The 19,950-nt window shown below is 50.5% G+C and overlaps 1 protein-coding gene across 1 annotated transcript; it reads right to left on the bottom strand.

Moving 5' to 3' along the window:
* Nucleotides 1-37: 37 nt before the first annotated feature.
* On the bottom strand, nt 38-16,914 carry GLMP (glycosylated lysosomal membrane protein). Its single transcript, XM_073609364.1, has 6 exons — nt 16,445-16,914; nt 13,835-14,092; nt 12,210-12,407; nt 10,362-10,580; nt 7,037-7,314; nt 38-5,450 (listed from the first exon to the last, which is right to left on the bottom strand). The coding sequence occupies exons 1-6, from the start codon at nt 16,529-16,531 to the stop codon at nt 5,279-5,281; spliced, it is 1,212 nt and encodes a 403-aa protein (XP_073465465.1). The 5' UTR covers nt 16,532-16,914; the 3' UTR covers nt 38-5,278.
* Nucleotides 16,915-19,950: the final 3,036 nt, after the last annotated feature.

Below are 19,950 nucleotides of genomic sequence, written 5' to 3'. Positions count from 1 at the left end.
AATTTTTTGTTTTATTAAGTATATATATATATATATATATATATATATATATATATATATATATATATATATATATATATATATATATAACCCACACATAAAAAAAAATATATATATTTTTTTTCTTTCAAGCCTAAAAGATAGATAGATCTATTTTAAGGCTTAAAAAAATAAAAATTGCACACATTATTAAATGTGTGTAATTCTTTTTTGAAGCCTAAAATAAATATTATATATAATTTTAGGCTTCAAAAAAGAATTACACACATTAATAATGTGTGCAATTTTTTAAGCCTTAAAATAGATCTATGTGTATATATATATATATATATATATATATATATATATATATATATATATATATATATATATATATATATATATATATATATATATATATATATATATATATATAATTTTTTTATTTTTTTTTAATATATATTTTATTTTTTTTCATATTATTATTATTGTCATCATCTTCTATTTTAAGGCCTTCTAGTTCCAAAAGCAGAGTGGAGTAAATTTGTAATTGTTCTCATAAAAAACACCCCCCCAAAAAAACAAATCCTATACAAAAACTGTTCTTTGCTGAGCATTCAATATCCCACTTAATGGAGAGTCAGTAGTAAAGCTGCACACACAGAATTCACATGAGTTGTAGTACCTGAATCAAACCACAAGGTGGCAGGGAAGTACCACCAAGTTAAACAATGTCTTACGAGTTGCTAGTCCTTGTTTAACTTGTCAGTGCTTTGCTGCCACCTTGTGGTTTGTATCAGTTACTACAGTGACCTAAGTTCAGTGTGCTTGAAAGAATCATTCGCAAATTAAAAATTTGAGCAGTTCAGAGTGATTTAGGCAGCTTAAAAGTAGCTCTATAAAAAAAAAAAAAAAAAAAAAAAAAGTTTTATTTGTTTAAGAGGAAGTGGGGAGTGGGGGGTGCTTACAGGGAACGGACTGATATTTAGTCGGAGCAACGCGTTTTTATGAAAACGGACTGGTCTTAAAGAATCTGGTGTTACCGATTCACATTGATGAGTGACACCTGAGCTGATCACACCTATCTTCTGCAGACACCTCTAAAATACACTAAAACCTTCTGAAACAACCAGGTACAGCTTCTTCCTCTAGTCCTCCCACCACCATAGCATTAGGTGGAGTACAGATGCTCTTTAAAGCCCATTTCTGGGCATACTTAGGCTGGCCATACATTGTACAATTCTCTTTAGATTTACCAGAACTGTAAAATAGGAGGTCCTACACACTTTCAATTGCATACAAACTTTCAATTTGTATGCAATCAGGCAGGCCCTCGCACTACAGAGTTGAAGATAGATCTAAAGGAAACTGAACAAGAAAATTGTATAATGTATGGCCAGTCTTAGGTTGGGGGGGTCACACTGTTGCCTTAATGACCATAAATTGTACAACAACGTGCGTTGCTTTAAGGCAGCTCATACACTTGAATAGGCTGCCTAAGGCACCATATTGAACCCAACAACGCACATCAACAATTTTTTGTAATGCAATGTATGCATGTTGGCAAGGTGCATAGGGGCACCAATAAGAATGAATAGCACCACACCAGAGGGCAAAAGGCGCAACAGTGTGAACTGTACCCCCGCCTCCCACATCAATAAAAAAAAAAACCCCACAAACTTACAAAGAAGTCCATTAATGGGCTTTGGCCCCTGTGGCCTCAGTCCCCACCTTTTATGATGTCACTATGACATCACAGTCCTCTGGTGCCCGATTGGACCTTGTGTGCCGGACAGCCAATGGGAAGATACACATTGGCACTTAAAAAAAGGATCCTCCCACTGTGCAGTTAAGAAGATTGTGAACCACGTGTGTCATGTGACCACAGAACTGGGAGAATATTTGGGGTTTTTAGTGTAATTTTTAATTTTTGGTTAGGGTGGGGGGAGTGGTGCTTTAAGGAGTTCAGGAACAAAAATACACCATTTTGGTCCCAAACACCTTCCGACAAATTTCAGTTTATCATCGAGCGGTGACATGGCAAGAGCACCAAATCTGGGCAGCCTATATCTGTAAAAATATTGTTTCCACCCAGAAAAAAAAAAGGTACCAAAACCATCCATGACAGGTGCACTTTAACCCGCCCCTCCCCTGGGATATAAAGGCAGCAGCACAGAGCGCCCTGATTTCCATTTGTTCTCAGATAAAAGCATCGCCCAATGATCAGTTTGCATTGATAAAGAAACAAAAACAAAAACAAAAAAAAAAAAAAAAAAAAGGCAAAAATTGGCAATCGTACCCCCATCTACAGAGAGACAAAAACAACCCCAATTGGCCACTTCAAAATCAAGACCTACAGCCAAAATCTAGAAGCTCCATTTTAAATGAAGCGCCCTCAGGAGGATAAATGTCAGGACTTGACGACCCGTTTACAGTTTCACTTCCCAATCACCGGATTGGCCTTCCTTTATCGCTGGCTGTCAGCCAACTAAGAAACCGGAGCAGCAGCTAGTTCAGGAAAAGTCCTTACAAAGTTAAAGCCCAACTCCAGCCAAAAAGGTTTTTCCTTGGGGGGAGCGGAGGAAAGAGTAGAACCCTCATCAGGTTTTTTTGAGGGGGGGGGGGGAGCCCTCGAGATGATCTCTTAAATATTTGGTGAGCAAAAAAAAAAAAACCAGGAAGGAAGGCAGAATAGCACAACAGGTCAATGGCCGTCTCTGAGAGCATGTGTCGGTGACTGCTGAAACGCGTTGGTTACTCTAAGTTTTCTCATTATGGTCTCTTAGATCTTTGGTAAGCAGGAAAATAGGGAGGAGGGTAGAATAACACAACGGGTTAACAACCAATTCTGATAGCCTCTCGTTATGGGCTTTTAGATCTTTGATGAGCAGGAGAACAGGGAAGTGGGCAGAAATACACAACGGGTTAACGGCCGATTCTGTCAGTATGTGTCGTGACTGCCGAAACGCGTTGGTTGCTCTACGTTTTCTCATTATGTGCTCTTAGATCTTTGGTAAGCAGGAAAACAGGGAAGTGGGCAGAAAACCACAAAGGGGTAATGACTGATTCTGATAGCATCTCATTATGGGCTTTTAGATCTTTGGTGAGCAGAATAACACAACGGGTTAACGGCCGATTCTGTCAGTATGTGTCGGTGACTACCGAAACGCGCTGGTTGCTCTACATTTTCTCATTATGGGTTCTTAGATCTTTGGTAAGCAGGAAAAAACAGGGATGTGGGCAGAAAACCACAAAGGGGTAACAACCGATTCTGATAGCCTCTCGTTATGGGCCCTTAGATGTTTGGTCTGGCGCTCTCATCAAGTTGCTGTCACTGTCCGATTCACCACTGCAGAGATTCGCCCTCTCGCTCGATTTGTCCTGGTGACCAAATAAATCCAGGTTTTTATTGCCATCCATGTCCCTCTGTCAGGACTGGAAGCGATGGGAATTCTCTAATAGGGACACCAACATATTTAGTAGAGCAGGGAAGACTGGGTCTTCCTGGCCCAGCGACAGGTGCCAACCTAATTTCTTGAATGGGTGTTACCATAAGGAAAAAAAAAAAAAAGATAAAAACCTGACAAATTTTAAAGCTGAACTTCAGGATAAGCAAATTTAGTCTAAAGCTACTTCTTGAATTTTGATGAGCTTTGTGTATTTTTTCCAGATCTGTGCAAGTAGCTTCCTGTAATAAAGACCACTCACTGCTGCTCTCTCTCCTTGTGCAGTGAGACTGGTCTTGTCTCCGCCCCCTCCTGTAGTTTCCTGCAGGAAGCCTGTAGTGGGGGGGGGGGGATGGAGCCTGCTGGCCCCTCCCACAGCTCTGCTCTCTCTCCTTGTGCAGGGAGACTGGTCTTGTCTCCACCCCCTCCTGTAGTTTCCTGCAGGAAGCCTGTAGTTGGGGGGGGGGGGGGGAGAAATGGAACCCCCTTGGCCCCTCCCACAGCTCTGCTCTCTCTCCTTGTGCAGGGAGACTGGTCTTGTCTCCACCCCTCTCCTGTAGTTTCCTGCAGGAAGCCTGTAGTGGGGGGGGGGAATGGAGCCTGCTGGCCCCTCCCACAGCTCTGCTCTCTCTCCTTGTGCAGGGAGATTAGTCTTGTCTCCACCCCCTCCTGTAGTTTCCTGCAGGAAGCCTGTAGTGGGGGGGGGGGTGGAGCCTGCTGGGCCCCTCCCACAGCTCTGCTCTCTCTCCTTGTGCAGGGAGACTGGTCTTGCCTCCACCCCCTCCTGTAGTTTCCTGCAGGAAGCCTGTAGTGGGGGGGTGGGGGGGGTGGAGGAGCCTGCTGGGCCCCTCCCACAGCTCTGCTCCCTCTCCTTGTTCAGGGTGACAGGCCTTGTCCCAGCACCCTCCTGTATTTTTCTGCCTGCTGGGCCCCTCCCACAGCTCTGCCCTCTCTCTCCTTGGGCAGGGCAACTAATCTTTTCTCCGCCCCCTCCTGTAGTTTTATGCAGGCAGCCTGTAGTAGATGGAGCCTGCAGTGCCCCACCCACAGCGCAGATCTCTCCTTGGGCAGGGTACCCGGTCTGGTCTCCGCCTCTTCTTGTAGTTTTCTGCAGGCAGACTGTAGTGGACGGAGCCTGCTGGGCCCCTCCCACAGCGCAGATCTTTCCTTGTGCTGTGGTCTTGTCTCTGCCCCCCCTCTTTTCTGCCTGCTGGGGCCCTCCCAGAGCTCCTCTCTCTGCACAGCACAGTGATGACGTCACTGCTACTTTTACAAGACAATATCTGGGTTTGTAAAAGCATTTGGTGCACACAAATGTAGATTTATATCCTTTGTGACTACTGAGGAGTATATTTTAGCTAAGTTTTTGTTCCTGGAGTTCAGCTTAAACTCTTCTCTACTAAATACAAAAAAAAAACAAAAACAGTTGGGACTTTAAATTTACAGTCCAAGTCATGGGTGCTCAACCTTCGGCTCTCCAGCTGTTGTGGCGTAACCAGTCCTATGAGGCATTGCAAGGCTGACTGTTACAAGCATGACTCCCAAAAGGCAGAGGCATGATGGGAGTTGTAGTTCCGCAACAGCTAGAGGGTCGCAGGTTGAGCCCCCGTGGCGCCAAGTCGTATTCAGGGTGCTCAATCAAGAACCAAGTTTCAAGTTTTGGCTGCAGATCTCAGTAAAAAAGTCAGTATTAAGACTACAATATCGTAAACAATCCCTTTAAGCTGGGGTGGTTTCTGCCGCTAGAGTGGTCACCATCAGAATCCGCCAGCCACGGGTCCGTCCTTATTGCCATTGGTCAGTTTCAAGTTTCCGTTGTGCAAAATAGTCTGAGGCGGAGGAGTCCTCTCCTCCTAGTTCACCGGTTCGTAGCTGGGCGTGACGGTCTTCCTCCTCATCACCAACACCACGATGGTGCCCACGATTAGCAGCACCAGGGGCGCGCCCAGAGCCACCGCCATGATGCATATGACCAGCACGGAGAAGGAATCGCGGGGCGGCGTGCCGTAACCGATCAACGCTGACCTGCAATGAGAACCGTGGGAGTAAAGGATTGCAGATCCATGAAAAAAAAAAAAAAAAAAAAAAAAATCAATAAATTGCAATGACGATTTTCAATATCCTTAAATGTGGAGTTTATTAACCTCTTAATGCCGGAGCCTCCTGTCCCTTTAAGAGGCTTATGACACCGGAAGGCGAGGAAGAGCTTAAGAGCACGTGACCCCTCCCCCCCACATGATTGGCTGCCACGTGATCTGAAAAGCTTTCGGTTAGACACCGGTAACTGTGCTGGGAGCGCGCAGCACAGCGCTCTCAACATAACTGTATGCTAGCAATTCACACAAATACACAGCCCCTTGGCGTCAAGGACCAGGAGCCGTGAGGCCGTATATTTGTGCGCGGCTGGCGCCAGGAGGTTAATATAATCTCTGCAGATCCTGCCAAGAAGGTCTCTGTTCAGTCACTTCCTGTTATAGGGTGACAACACTCTGTCCCTGTCTCCCAATTGAGCTCCTGCGTTGTCACCCTGTCACAAGGAATTCCAATTGAGACTACAAGTGGCTGTTTTCGACACACATTGCACAGATATGGTCTACTGGTGACACCATTAGGAAAAAGGCCAACAATAGAGGGGTGCAGGCAGTAATCCCAAACTGGGCCAGGGTCTTACCCCAAACCAGACAGGGTTGCCTGCTGTGGCCATAGCCTAGACGGCAGCTGCCATGCATGCGCACAGGATCTACTCTGGCTCAGTGCACATGCTACTTTCCCCACCTGGTGGCCTCCTACTCCTGGGGCGCTTGCACTTTGACATCTCAGGTCATCAGCAAGACGTTGGGTAATACACGCATGGAGAGCACAGTGGATCCTGTGAGATGACCTCTGTAATTAAGCCCCAGTGGACGGGACAAAACGCGCTGAGGTAGGGTCTGCGGAGTAGCATTGGCTGAGGCATACACACCAGCTAGGATCAGACTGGGCGAGCGGTGGTTCTCTCTCTTTGTTCCTGAGTAATATTTCATGCCAGCACCCACACCAGCGGGACCACGCACCTCAATTTTACTTGGTGTGGCACAAGATTTACGCAGGTCCTTTGAGATTAAAATTACCTGGCTGGGTAGGAATAGTGGCAGAAATGCCGATGGCCACCGATGTCCAGGCTGCATTAAGTGACCTTCCAGGAGCCCGTTTGTTCTGAAAGTCACCCATGGAGCCATGCAGAAACAAAACCCCACCACCAGCACTTAGACACAATACTGTGTGTGCTGAGCCTGATCTCCTATAGGGGGCACTGTCAGGTAAGCTGTATGACCTACGATTTCCAATGACAGCCCTGATCCCAAAACCCACCTTGGGAAACGACACGCAGCCATTGCAAAGCCAATAGAGGAGCTGATTGACTTAAAAATACATTTATACTGTTGGAATACTCTGACCCAGGAGGACCTTAAAAAAATATTGTGGTCAGGCCACACTCTGCTGTGCAGATCGTTCCTCCTCAGCCATGCCGGTAATGACAAAGCAGGATGCACACGGGGAAGTGAAACTGTCTTAAGGAACATCACCGACCCGCCTGACAGGAAGGAGGACAGAAGTCACTTTAATCTTACCAGCCTAGGAAGCTGTTCTTGTCATAGAAGTCGCCGTCTGCGATCCCAAAGGAGACGTTATAGGCCTCAATGTTGTATCCATTAGCCAGATCTTCCCCGTAGAAGGCGTAGATGATGCTGGGGATGCGGAGGGTCTCGTTCAGGCTGTGCGGCTTGTACATCTTGCAAGGCAGGGAGCTGTTTCTCTCTCCCCCTGTGCTGCCGTACGCCACCGACTTCCACTGGAAGTACCCAAGGGCATGACTGGTGTTGGGAGTGTCCGGCACCAACTCCATCACCTGTCAGGAGAAATAGATTGAAGTACAGAGACATTGAACAAATAGTCGCCAAGTGCAGATGCTCAGGGATCAGTAACATTACAGAAAGTGCTCTATTCCTGGGTCCCCCAGCGACCCTGGCCGCACTCTACTCCCGGGTCCCCCCAGCCGTCCCTCTAATCCCGGGTCCCCGGCCGTCCCTCTCATCCCGGCCCCCCCCCCCTCCCCCACAGCCTTCTCTCTCATCCCGGGTCCCCCCCCCCCCACAGCCTTCCCTCTCATCCCGGGTCCCCCCCCCCCCCACAGCCGTCCCTCTCATCCCGGGTCCCCCCCCCCCCACAGCCGTCCCTCTCATCCCGGGTCCCCCCCCCCCCACAGCCGTCCCTCTCATCCCGGGTCCCCCCCCCACGGCCGTCCCTCTCATCCCGGGTCCCCTCCCCCCCCACGGCCGTCCCTCTCATCCCGGGTCCCCTCCCCCCCCACAGCCGTCCCTCTCATCCCGGGTCCCCCCCCCACGGCCGTCCCTCTCATCCCGGGTCCCCTCCCCCCCCACGGCCGTCCCTCTCATCCCGGGTCCCCTCCCCCCCCACGGCCGTCCCTCTCATCCCGGGTCCCCTCCCCCCCCACGGCCGTCCCTCTCATCCCGGGTCCCCTCCCCCCCCACGGCCGTCCCTCTCATCCCGGGTCCCCTCCCCCCCCACGGCCGTCCCTCTCATCCCGGGTCCCCTCCCCCCCCCACGGCCGTCCCTCTCATCCCGGGTCCCCCCCCCACGGCCGTCCCTCTCATCCCGGGTCCCCTCCCCCCCCCACGGCCGTCCCTCTCATCCCGGGTCCCCTCCCCCCCCCACGGCCGTCCCTCTCATCCCGGGTCCCCTCCCCCCCCCACGGCCGTCCCTCTCATCCCGGGCCCCCTCCCCCCCCACGGCCGTCCCTCTCATCCCGGGCCCCCTCCCCCCCCACGGCCGTCCCTCTCATCCCGGGCCCCCTCCCCCCCCACGGCCGTCCCTCTCATCCCGGGTCCCCTCCCCCCCCCCCACGGCCGTCCCTCTCATCCCGGGTCCCCTCCCCCCCCCCACGGCCGTCCCTCTCATCCCGGGTCCCCTCCCCCCCCCCACGGCCGTCCCTCTCATCCCCGGGTCCCCTCCCCCCCCCCACGGCCGTCCCTCTCATCCCGGGTCCCCTCCCCCCCCCACGGCCGTCCCTCTCATCCCGGGTCCCTCCCCCCCCCCACGGCCGTCCCTCTCATCCCGGGTCCCCTCCCCCCCCCCACGGCCGTCCCTCTCATCCCGGGTCCCCTCCCCCCCCCCCACGGCCGTCCCTCTCATCCCGGGTCCCCTCCCCCCCCCCACGGCCGTCCCTCTCATCCCGGGTCCCCTCCCCCCCCCCACGGCCGTCCCTCTCATCCCGGGTCCCCTCCCCCCCCCCACGGCCGTCCCTCTCATCCCGGGTCCCCTCCCCCCCCCCCCACGGCCGTCCCTCTCATCCCGGGTCCCCTCCCCCCCCCCCCACGGCCGTCCCTCTCATCCCGGGTCCCCTCCCCCCCCCCCCACGGCCGTCCCTCTCATCCCGGGTCCCCTCCCCCCCCCCCCACGGCCGTCCCTCTCATCCCGGGTCCCCCCCCCCCCCCCCCCACGGCCGTCCCTCTCATCCGGGTCCCCTCCCCCCCCCCCCCTCGGCCGTCCCTCTCATCCCGGGTCCCCTCCCCCCCCCCACGGCCGTCCCTCTCATCCCGGGTCCCCCCCCCCCCCCCACGGCCGTCCCTCTCATCCCGGGTCCCCCCCCCCCCACAGCCGTCCCTCTCATCCCGGGTCCCCCCCCCCACAGCCGTCCCTTTCATTCCGGGTCCCCCCCCCCACAGCCGTCCCTCTCATTCCGGGTCCCCCCCCCCACAGCCGTCCCTCTCATTCCGGGTCCCCCCCCCCACAGCCGTCCCTCTAATCCCGGGTCCCCCCCCCCACAGCCGTCCCTCTAATCCGGGTCCCCCCCCCCACAGCCGTCCCTCTAATCCCGGGTCCCCCCCCCCACAGCCGTCCCTCTAATCCTGGGTCCCCCCCCCACAGCCGTCCCTCTAATCCCAGGTCCCCCCCCCACAGCCGTCCCTCTAATCCCAGGTCCCCCCCCCCACAGCCGTCCCTCTAATCCCAGGTCCCCCCCCCCCCACAGCCATCCCTCTAATCCCGGGTCCCCCCCCCCCCCCACAGCCGTCCCTCTAATCCCGGTCCCCCCCCCCCCCCACAGCCGTCCCTCTAATCCCGGGTCCCCCCCCCCCCCCACAGCCGTCCCTCTAATCCCGGTCCCCCCCCCCACAGCCGTCCCTCTAATCCCGGGTCCCCCCCCCCCCCCCAGCCGTCCCTCTAATCCCGGGTCCCCCCCCCCCCCCACAGCCGTCCCTCTAATCCCGGTCCCCCCCCCCACAGCCGTCCCTCTAATCCCGGGTCCCCCCCCCCCCCCCAGCCGTCCCTCTAATCCCGGGTCCCCCCCCACAGCCGTCCCTCTAATCCTAGCTCCCCCAGCGACCTCAGGCATCCCTTACCTCCTGTGTTTCCATTGCCCTCCCAGCAATCCCCTCTACTCCAGCACCCCCAGCATTATCCTTTTTTATTCTGTGACTCCAGTACAAGCACCTCTGTGACACCTGTCTCAATGCAGCACCAGGTACACCCCAAATCTTCTGAACTGCCCCTCTGCCTTTGAATACAGGCCCCTGTCCATGACACGGCTCTTTGTGGATTTTAATGCGTGATTGGACTACTAAAAGCCCTCAAATCTCAAAGAAAGACAAACAAATTCAGACACAGCAATAGAGAACACCTGGATGGGCACTGGTAAGTATAAGTAAATGTTTGCAGAAGACACATTGGGCACAAAGATCAGCACCAGAGTCACAGAGAGAGAGAAGAAGGCGGGAACAATTATACCCCCTCCCCCACACCCAGGCAAGACTAAACTGCCTAGAAAGGGTAGACTGGTCCTTTAACATTTAAATCAATTGAAAACAAAACACCACAAAGCTCGGCTACAATTGATTTTCATAGGTTAGATCCAGGACATTATACATCTTAGTGTACCTCGAAGATAGTCGGGGTGTACTCGTCATCAATGGAGCGGACGGACTTTATCTTCTTTCGCCCCGCCTTCTTTTCCAGGGTTACCATCTCCAGGGCGAACCGGGAGTTATTGCCCCGTGGTTTAACCCCAGACAGGATGAACTCCATTTTGGTGCAGTTGGCATTGTGAAGCAGCCGGGGAGAGGAGAGATCACGGCCCGAGCCTTCGTATGCCGAGACCTGCGAGAAATAAAATAATTAGTAAATAATAGTTTCTATCAGGACCAACAAATTGTTCTGTAGTTGCAGAAAAAGTTTTTTTTTTTTTTTTGGCCAAAAAGATAACTAGCGCAGACACCACGTCTCAGGACCGGTAAGTTGCAGTATACACGTCTACAACCGTTGCCAAAAGTTTTGAGAATGACACAAATATTAATTTTCACAAAGTCTGAAGCTTCAGTTGCCATGACTGCAATTTGCATGTACTCCAGAATGTTATGAAGAGTGATCAGATGAATTGCAATTCATTGCAAAGTCCCTCTTTTCCATGAAAATGAACTTCATCCCATAAAAAAAAAAAACATTTCCACTGCATTACAGCCCTGCCACAAAAGTACCAGCTGGTATCATGTCAGTGTTAACGAGGACAAGGCTGGAAATCACTCTGTATTATCACTGGAAGCTTTAAAAAGGAGGGTGGTGCTTGAAATCATTGTTCTTCCTCCGTTAACCATGGTTACCTGCAAGAAAACACGTGCAGTCATCATCGCTTTGCACGACAAGGGAGTCACATGCCAGAATATTGCCGCTACTAAGATTGCACCTAAATCAATCATTTATTGGCTCATCGAGGCGGGAGGGAGGATCAATTGTTGTGAGAAGAAGGCTTCAGGGCCCCCCAAGAAAGTCCAGCAAGTGCCAGGATACGCTCCTACAGTTGATTCAGCTGTGGGATCGGTGGGCACCACCAGTGCAGAGCTTGCTCAGGAATGGCAGCAGGCAGGTGTGAGGACATCTGGTGTGAGGTGTGAGGAGAAGACTTTTGGAGAATGGCCTGGTGTGAAGGGCAGCAAATAAGCCACTTCTCTCCAGGAAAAACCATCAGGGACAGACTGATATTCTGCAAAAAGGTACAGGGATTGGACTACTGAGGACTGGGGTAAAGCCATTTTCTCTGATGAATCCCCTTTACGATTGTTTGGGGCATCCGGAAAAAACCTTCTCTGGAGAAGAAAGGTGAGAGCTACCATCAGTCCTGTGTCTTGCCAACAGTAAAGCATCCTGAGACCATTGATATGTGGGGTCGCTTCTAAGCCAAGGGAGTGGGCTCACTCACAATTTTGCCTAAGAAGACAGCCACGAATAAAGAATGGTACAAAAACATCCTCGGACAGCAACTTCTCCTAACCATCCCCATCCAGGTACAGTTTGGTGAGGAACAAAGCCTTTTCCAGCATGATGGAGCACCTTGCCATAAGGTAAAAGTGATAACTAAGTGGCTTGGGAAACAAAACATCGACATTTTGGGTCCATGGCCAGGAAACTCCCCAGACCTTAATAACATTGAGAACTTGTGGTCAATCCGCAACAGGTGGATGAACATAGAAAACCCCCACAAATTCTGACAAACTCCAAGCATTTGTGTCATTCTCAAAACTTTTGGCCAGGGCTGGATTTTGCGTTTTTGGATTTACACATCACTACACTCTGCCGTGCTCAGCTTTATGTTGAGCAGCAGGTCAGTGGTTTGGAAAGTATTGACACCTGAGACTGGAATGTTCAAAATGCGTTTTCAAAAAACGAGAGAGGAAAAGTCAACGGACACCTTCAAGGATTTGCTCTGCAACCCTCAGCACTCATTTCACTCACCTGGAAGGAGACACTCCCGTTATTGAAGTTTGAGTCGGTGGAATTCACTCCGGACAGACGTGCCGTCAGCGAGGAGGAGTTCATGGAGTCTCTAGCGCTCCCCCAGGTGAACGCGGAGAGCTCGTAAGGCGGGTAGAATAATTTACTGTCCGTACCGGTGAAATTGGCCGTATTGTCGATGTCTTTGTATTCAAAAATCTTGAGAATGCAAAAAGGGAACAAAAACAGATATTAACCCATTGCAGGCACACTGTTCTAATAAAGATCACTGAGGTACACAGGACGTGTATAGCATGCCCTTTCATACACAACCCCCCCCCCCCCCCCACACTTGTCAGTTATTGTTAAGGGTGGGGACCACCTGACGCAGTGTTTATAAACATTGTACCTCCATCTCCCATTTGATCAACGTTTATGAACAAGGTAACTTTGTATCTAATCGCCCATCTAAACAATGTTTACAAACAATGTTACTTTGCATCTCTCCATCTCCCGTTTGATCAACGTTTATAAACAATGTTACTTCGTATCTCTATCCCCCCTCTGACCAAAGCAAATCCACTGCGGGAATCACTTTTATCTGAAAATTTGGGAGGGAAGAGAAAATATCGGGGTTATGGCATCTAGGTGCAGCCATAACCCTGGTATTTAGCATCAAACAATGCTGTATTTTGGCAGTTGGCAAATGGTTATAAACAATGTGAATTTTATCCCTCCATCTCCCATCTGGACAATGTTTATAAACAATGTCACTTTGTATCTCTCATCTGATCAATGTTTCTAAACAATGTCACTTCATTTCAAAATTGTTTATAAATTTCGATCAGATGGGAAATAGAGGGACTTTGTATCTCTCCATCTCCCGTCTGGACAATGTTTATAAACAATATCACTTTGTTTCTCTCTATTTCCGATCTGAACAATGTTTATAAACAATGTTACTTGGTATCGCTCTATAAACATTGTCCAGACGGGAGATGGAGAGATACAAAGTCCCTCTACTTCCCATCTGATCGGGAGATAGAGATACAAAGTCAAAGTCAAATTGTTTATAAACATTGTCCAGACGGAAGATAAACAATTTGGCTTTGTATCTCTCCATCTCCCGTCCGATCAAGGTTTATAAACAAAGTGACTTTGTATCTATCTCCCGACTGGACAATGTTTATAAAGAATGTCACTTGTATCTCTCCATCTCCCATCTGATCAAAGTTTATAAACAAAGTGACTTTATAAACATTGTCCAGACGGAGATAGATACAAAGTCACTTTGTTTATAAACCTTGATCAGATGGGAGATAGAGAGATACAAAGTAACATTGTTTATAAACATTGTCCAGACGGGACATATAGATACAAACAATGTCACTTTGTATCTCTCCATCTCCTGGTTGATCAATGTCCAGGTGAAAGAAGGTGGAGCCCCTCGTTATAACTGTAGCGGGGTGCCCAGGCCTTTCTAAGAGATAGAAGAAACCGTTTGGCCATCTGCTTCCACCAAAAACTATAAAACATCACAGGGATGGTAGGAACCCTTTATTTGAGAGGAGAGATCCTGTAGGAAATGATGCTTGCAGTGTATTTTGTGGGAATATGTGAGATTTAAATTTGTTTATGTGGCATACCCGGGTGAAGAGCAGGGCGGTGGAATAGCGCACATGGTTGGAGGGTTCCACGCGGATGGCTCCATGGGGCTCCGTGGAGAGCAGTTTGGTCCAGTTGACCTTCAGCTGGGTGTGTTCACTATCGGTGTAGATGAGGAGGACGGTGGGGGCCCCAATTGTACTCCACACATAATGGATGGTGCTGCCATTTCCCACGGCCCGGATATGGAGGAGGTTCTGGGTAGAGTTGGAGGAGCCGGGGTTCAACTCCAGAGAGACCTAAGGAGGGAAGATAGATAAATGATTCATCATCGATAGGTTGGTGAGGAGTTCAAAATGGACAGAGACCAAATCGGAGCTCATCTGAAATCTACATGAAAACTCCCCATCATTTCTGAACTCAGCACAGGGATGGTGGGAACCCCTCATAATGGACACAGCAGGAGTACAGACCCAGGAACTCAGCACAGGGATGGTGGGAACCCCTTATAATGGGCACAGCGGGTGTACAGACCCGGGAACTCAGCACAGGGATGGTGGGAACCCCTTATAATGGGCACAGCGGGTGTACAGACCCGGGAACTCAGTACAGGGATGGTGGGAACCCCTCAAAATGGGCAGAACTCAGCACAGGGATGGTGGGAACCCCTCATAATGGGCACAGCGGGTGTACAGACCCGGGAACTCAGCACAGGGATGGTGGGAACCCCTCATAATGGGCACAGCGGGTGTACAGACCCGGGAACTCAGCACAGGGATGGTGGGAACCCCTCATAATGGGCACAGCGGGTGTACAGACCCAGGAACTCAGCACAGGGATGGTGGGAACCCCTCATAATGGGCAGAACTCAGCACAGGGATGGTGGGAACCGCTCATAATGGGCACAGCGGGTGTATAGACCCGGGAACTCAGCACAGGGATGGTGGGGACCCCTCATAATGGACACAGCGGGTGTATAGACCCGGGAACTCAGCACAGGGATGGTGGGAACTCCTCATAATGGGCACACAGCAGGTGTACAGACCCGGGAACTCAGCACAGGGATGGTGGGAACCCCTCATAATGGGCACAGCAGGTGTACAGACCCGAGAACTCAGCACAGGGATGGTGGGAACCCCTCATAATGGGCACAGCGGGTGTACAGACCCGTGAACTCAGCACAGGGATGGTGGGAACCCCTCATAATGGGCACAGCAGGTGTACAGACCCGAGAACTCAGCACAGGGATGGTGGGAACCCCTCATAATGGGCACAGCAGGTGTACAGACCCGGGAACTCAGCACAGGGATGGTGGGAACCCCTCATAATGGGCACAGCGGGTGTACAGACCTGGGAACTCAGCACAGGGACCTCCCAAAGAGACAGAATAAACCAGTTAGGTGGAGTGTGAATCCTGAGTCAGGTCACCATTTGTGTTTTATTGCTGGACCACAGGGACACTTCCCAGCCCCCACCTGCAGTGGCCAAATATTTGCTGGGGATTCCCAAGGACAGCTGTGGTTGGTGGGGGAGGGGTATCAGACATGGTCGGTGGGGGGAGGGGTATCAGGCATTGTACACCAATTTGAGTCAGGGAGGAGGAGGAAAAACGAGACCTCTCCAACCAGCTGACCACAACACACACCAGGAAGTCTGAGAATGTGAGATAACATGAGATATCCAAAAAAAGAGAAAATAAAACAAACATACACCACATATGTATGAGATCCAATGTAACAATATGTAATAAAATGAGATCCAATGTAACAATATGTGACAAATGAGATCGGCCAGTGCTAGGATGATGACTGTCAGCTCACTGGGCTACAAGGAACTACAAGTCCCCGGCAGATGTCACGGGGGGGTTCCGCCCTGACTCATGCGAACTACAAGTCCTAGCATGTGCCAGATCACAGGACACGCTGGGAGTTGCAGTCCTCCAGGCTGTATCTAGAAAGACGCCCTCCCTGCAGACTCAGAATCCCAACGTATCAAGCCACGGTTGACTAATCAAAGAGGAACTACAAGTCCCAGCATGTCCTGACAAACCCCCCCTCCCCCCCAGATCACAGGGCATGCTGGGAGTGGTATTCCCCCAGACTGGGTACACACTACCCCTCCCCTTCCAAAATCAAAGACAACCGTTCTAAGACAACCGGCTCCTAACACCTGAAACTACAAGACCCAGCATGCCTTAGGAAGATCACAGAGCATGCTGGGCGTTATAGTCCCCCAGACTGTGTATACAAATGCATCCCTCCTCCCCCTCTTTCAGTTACAGCACCATAAGTGATGACTCATTACCCAAAGTGGAACTACAAAACCCAGCATGCCATGCAGCCCCAGGATCTCATGGCATGCTGAGAGTTGTAGTACTTGCCAGGCTTTGTACAGAAACCCATCCCCCACTACAACACCCTATGTCTCATCACCCAAAGAGGGACTACAAGTCCCAGCAAGACCTGGCAGCTCCTGATCACAAGGCACACAAGGGGTTGTAGTCCTCCAGGGTTGTGTAAACCAATCCCCCTCCCCCGAACCACAGACAAGGTCTCTACCCACAGGAGGACCTCAACCCCCAGCATGTCCCCCACTCACAGGGTATACTGGGGCTTGTAGTCCCCCCCAAGGCTCCTTCCTACAGCTCTCACCTTCCTGGCCTCCTCCTTTTCTGGGGCCCCTGTGGCCCCCAGACCAACACAAAGGGCCCAGAGCAGCAGCTGCACCTCCACTCTCATTTCTCCAACCAGCCAACTACTTCCTCCTCTGGCATGTGACTACAAGTCAGCTGACTAAATCCAGAAGGGAAGGGGCATCTGCTCTTAAAGGGACACACCTCATTGTTTAAAAATCAAAACATTGTAACCAATTGAACTTTCCATTACTTAGCTGTCCAGGGGGACCAAAAACGTCCGACGCCTAATTGGTCGCTATTGGTCGGGGAGCAATATTTACACACACACAGTAGATATCTATTCATTTTTCTGAATACATTTTTTTTTTAATTTTACTTACATTTTAATTAATTTTTTTTAACCAAATTCATTAGACATTTATTTCCACGTCGCACGTTTGTATGTCTAACATCAACACGAACATGGGTTCAATTGTACGACCACCGCAGAGAAAAGAGAAAATCGTTTATAAACCTTCTTCAACAAATTCAATATTTTCTGTATTCCGAAAAAAGGTCAAACCAAAAAAAAAAAAAAAAAAAGCATTTCAAAACTTCCCGATGTTTTATTTTCTCCAATACAACCTCCAGAAAAATGACCAAAAAAACCCAACATATTTTATTTTTTGCCTTCTGTTGGGAACATTTCTCTTTACTTCCTGTCCAGTGACACCGCAAAAAATAGAGTGATGAAAATCCCCTCAGACAGTTGTCACTAGAACTAGTGTCCCCATTGGAAGATCTCCCCTCACTTCCTGTTCTGGTGACAACATTTTGGGTTTCCCCATCATTTCTGAACTCGGCACAGGGATGGTGGGAACTCCTCATAATGGACACAGTAGGAGTACAGACCCGGGAACTCAGCACAGGGATGGTGGGAACTCCTCATAATGGACACAGTAGGAGTACAGACCCGGGAACTCAGTACAGGGATGGTGGGCACACCTCATAATGGGCACAGCGGGTGTACAGACCCAGGAACTCAGCACAGGGATGGTGGGAACCCCTCATAATGGGCACAGCGGGTGTACAGACCCAGGAACTCAGCACAGGGATGGTGGGAACCCCTCATAATGGGCACAGCGGGTGTACAGACCTGGGAACTCAGCACAGGGATGGTGGGAACCCCTCATAATGCGATTATCACCAGTGGCAGGCAGTTTGTTATCCCGCCACCAGCACTGTTCAGTCCAAGGTAGAAGCACTTTCTCAGCGGTGTTAGCTGTCCGGGAGGCCTTGGAGCGTTGTAGGGCTGCTGGTTGGGGTAACTTTTTGCTGACATTGGATCAGGCTAAGGCCTTTGATCGGGTTAATCATGAGTATTTGTGGCTCCTTCTTGACAAATATGGCCTGGAGGGGGGTTTCATTGATTGGCTCAAGATTTTGTACAAAAGGGCTGAAGGCTTTCCTCTGGTTAATGGTTGGGTCAGGCAGCCCTTTGCGGTCGGCTCGGGTGTGCGTCAGGGGTGTCCATTGAGTCCTCTTCTATATGTGTTTGCAATCGACCCCTTCATTAGAAGGCTAGAGAGTGGACCGTTGTGTGGGGTACCTTTGGGCATCGCTGGTGAGCCTCCTTTGAAGATTGTGGCCTATGCTGATGATGTTTCTGTTTTTGTCTCTGGGACTGTGGAGGCGCAGGAAGTGGTCTCAGTGATAGGGCAGTATGCAGAGGCATCAGGTTCAAAGGTCAACCAGGACAAGTGTGAAGCTTTCTGGATGGGTGTGGAAGGGGAGAGCTTTGTTCTCCCGGATGACTTCCTGGAGCCCCAACAAAAAATTTGAGTTCTAGGCACTGATTTCGGTCCAGGTGACTATGGTCATGCAAATTGGGTGAACAGGCTGGAGAATGCCAATGCCAAGGTGGCAAGCTGGAAAGGTTGGCAGCTTTCCTTGATGGAAAAGGTTGATCTGATCAAGACTTACCTGATTCCGATTTTTCTGTATGTCAGTTTTGTTTGCATTTTGCCAGTTTCTCTCTATACCAGGATCTATAGTTGTTTCTTCCAGCTATTATGGGGGAACACAATAAACCTTGTCAAAAGGAATGTGACTTACCTTCCTAGGCGGGAGGGTGGTCTAGGGATGGTCAACCCTGTAGTCTTTTTCTCTCTGATGTTTGTGAAGTACAATCTTGGTAACATTTTGGCAGAGAGACCGCCTGGGTGGGTTGGTATTTTCCAGTCCTGGTTTAGGCCCTTTCTGCGAGACTAGGAAAATGGTGGGCCAGTGAAAAGCCTGAGGGTCAAGCATGAACAGCTCCCGGCTTATGTTGCCCCGTGTTTGAAAATGCTTCGGCAGTGGCAAGTAACAGCAGGAGAAGTCAGATCTCTTCCAAGGAAACTTCTTGAGAAGCGGATCATGAGCTCTGCTTTTTGCGAGCCACTGGCCTTGAGGGATTGCCCAAGCCTGGTTTTGGGGGTGGGTTTGCGATTGATTAATTTGGAGAGAATCCCAATGAAGTTTAGGGATCAGGCTTGGCTTGCCTTTCATGGAAAACTATATGTGAAGGGCAACTTGACGTTTCTTTCCATGAGTGATCAGGGCTGCCCAAGAGTGGAGTGTGGAGGAGTGGTGGAGAACATGGATCACTTTCTACTTCAATGCCCTTTTAATATAGAGGTGTACAAGAGGGTGGGGAGGGCTCTGAGTATACCCTTCCTCCCCCATATGAGTTATGCAGAGTGGGTGTATGGGGCATTCCAGACTCATCGGGATTATGATTTAGAAACACTTTTTTAAGTTAGTAGTCCATTATTTCATGTGGAGTGCACGGTGTCAGGTATACTTACAGAGTAAAATCCTCCCTGTCGAAGTGGTGGTGCAGGACATTCTGGGTGAGGTTGGGAAGATTCAGGGTCTTGAGAAAGGCAGGTGGCAGCAGGAGGCCTGGATAAGGGCGTGGAGGAATATCAGGACTCTGTAGCTGCTGCCTGTTGATCTCGGGGTGTGCGGCTTTTCTTTTGTATTCTTGATTCACTCCCCTAGATTTTCGGATCAAATCTATTTTTTAAAAAGGCTACATGCATGGTGACGGTGATGTTCCTTAGTCTGGCTCTCCCGTAGGGATTGGGTTGTGCACAATTTGGTTTACACCATTTATTATGTTCTTGTTTTGTATAATCATATTCAATTATTTTGTAAAAATGTTTTATTTATTTATTATGGTTTTATTGTATATAATTTGTTGTTTGTAAGATTTTTCAATAAACTAAATTAACCCCTCATAATGGACACAGCAGGTGTACAGACCTGGGAACTCAGCATGGGGATGGTAGGAACCAGTGGCGTAGTGTGGGGGGTGCGAGGGGGGCGTAGGCCCCAGGCGCAACATTTGGGGGGGGCAAAATCCTGCTTCAGTATGTGTCACCCTCTCTCCATACATCCAAATTCTATGTTCTGTGACCCCGCGCTCCGGCCGCCCTGTGATTGGGCGAAAGGGGTCATGTGCGGCAGGTGGGGCTGGCCTGTCCTCAATCGCAGGGG

This window comes from Aquarana catesbeiana, linkage group LG13 (assembly GCF_042186555.1).
Source record: "Aquarana catesbeiana isolate 2022-GZ linkage group LG13, ASM4218655v1, whole genome shotgun sequence".
Classification (NCBI taxonomy): Eukaryota; Metazoa; Chordata; class Amphibia; order Anura; family Ranidae; genus Aquarana; species Aquarana catesbeiana.
The sequence above is the reverse complement of the archived record's forward strand: the minus strand, read 5'-3'. Positions and strand labels throughout refer to the sequence as shown.

Excerpts from the sequence above, each read along its gene's own strand:
- GLMP (XM_073609364.1), bottom strand. The coding sequence starts at position 16,531 with ATGAGAGTGGAGGTGCAGCTGCTGCTCTGGGCCCTTTGTGTTGGTCTG. Across the intron at positions 10,581-12,209 it reads ACGGGAGTGTCTCCTTCCAG|GTCTCGGCATACGAAGGCTC; the intron begins GTGAGTGAAATG and ends TATTTCTCGCAG. Across the intron at positions 5,451-7,036 it reads AAGAACAGCTTCCTAGGCTG|GTCAGCGTTGATCGGTTACG; the intron begins GTAAGATTAAAG and ends TTCTCATTGCAG.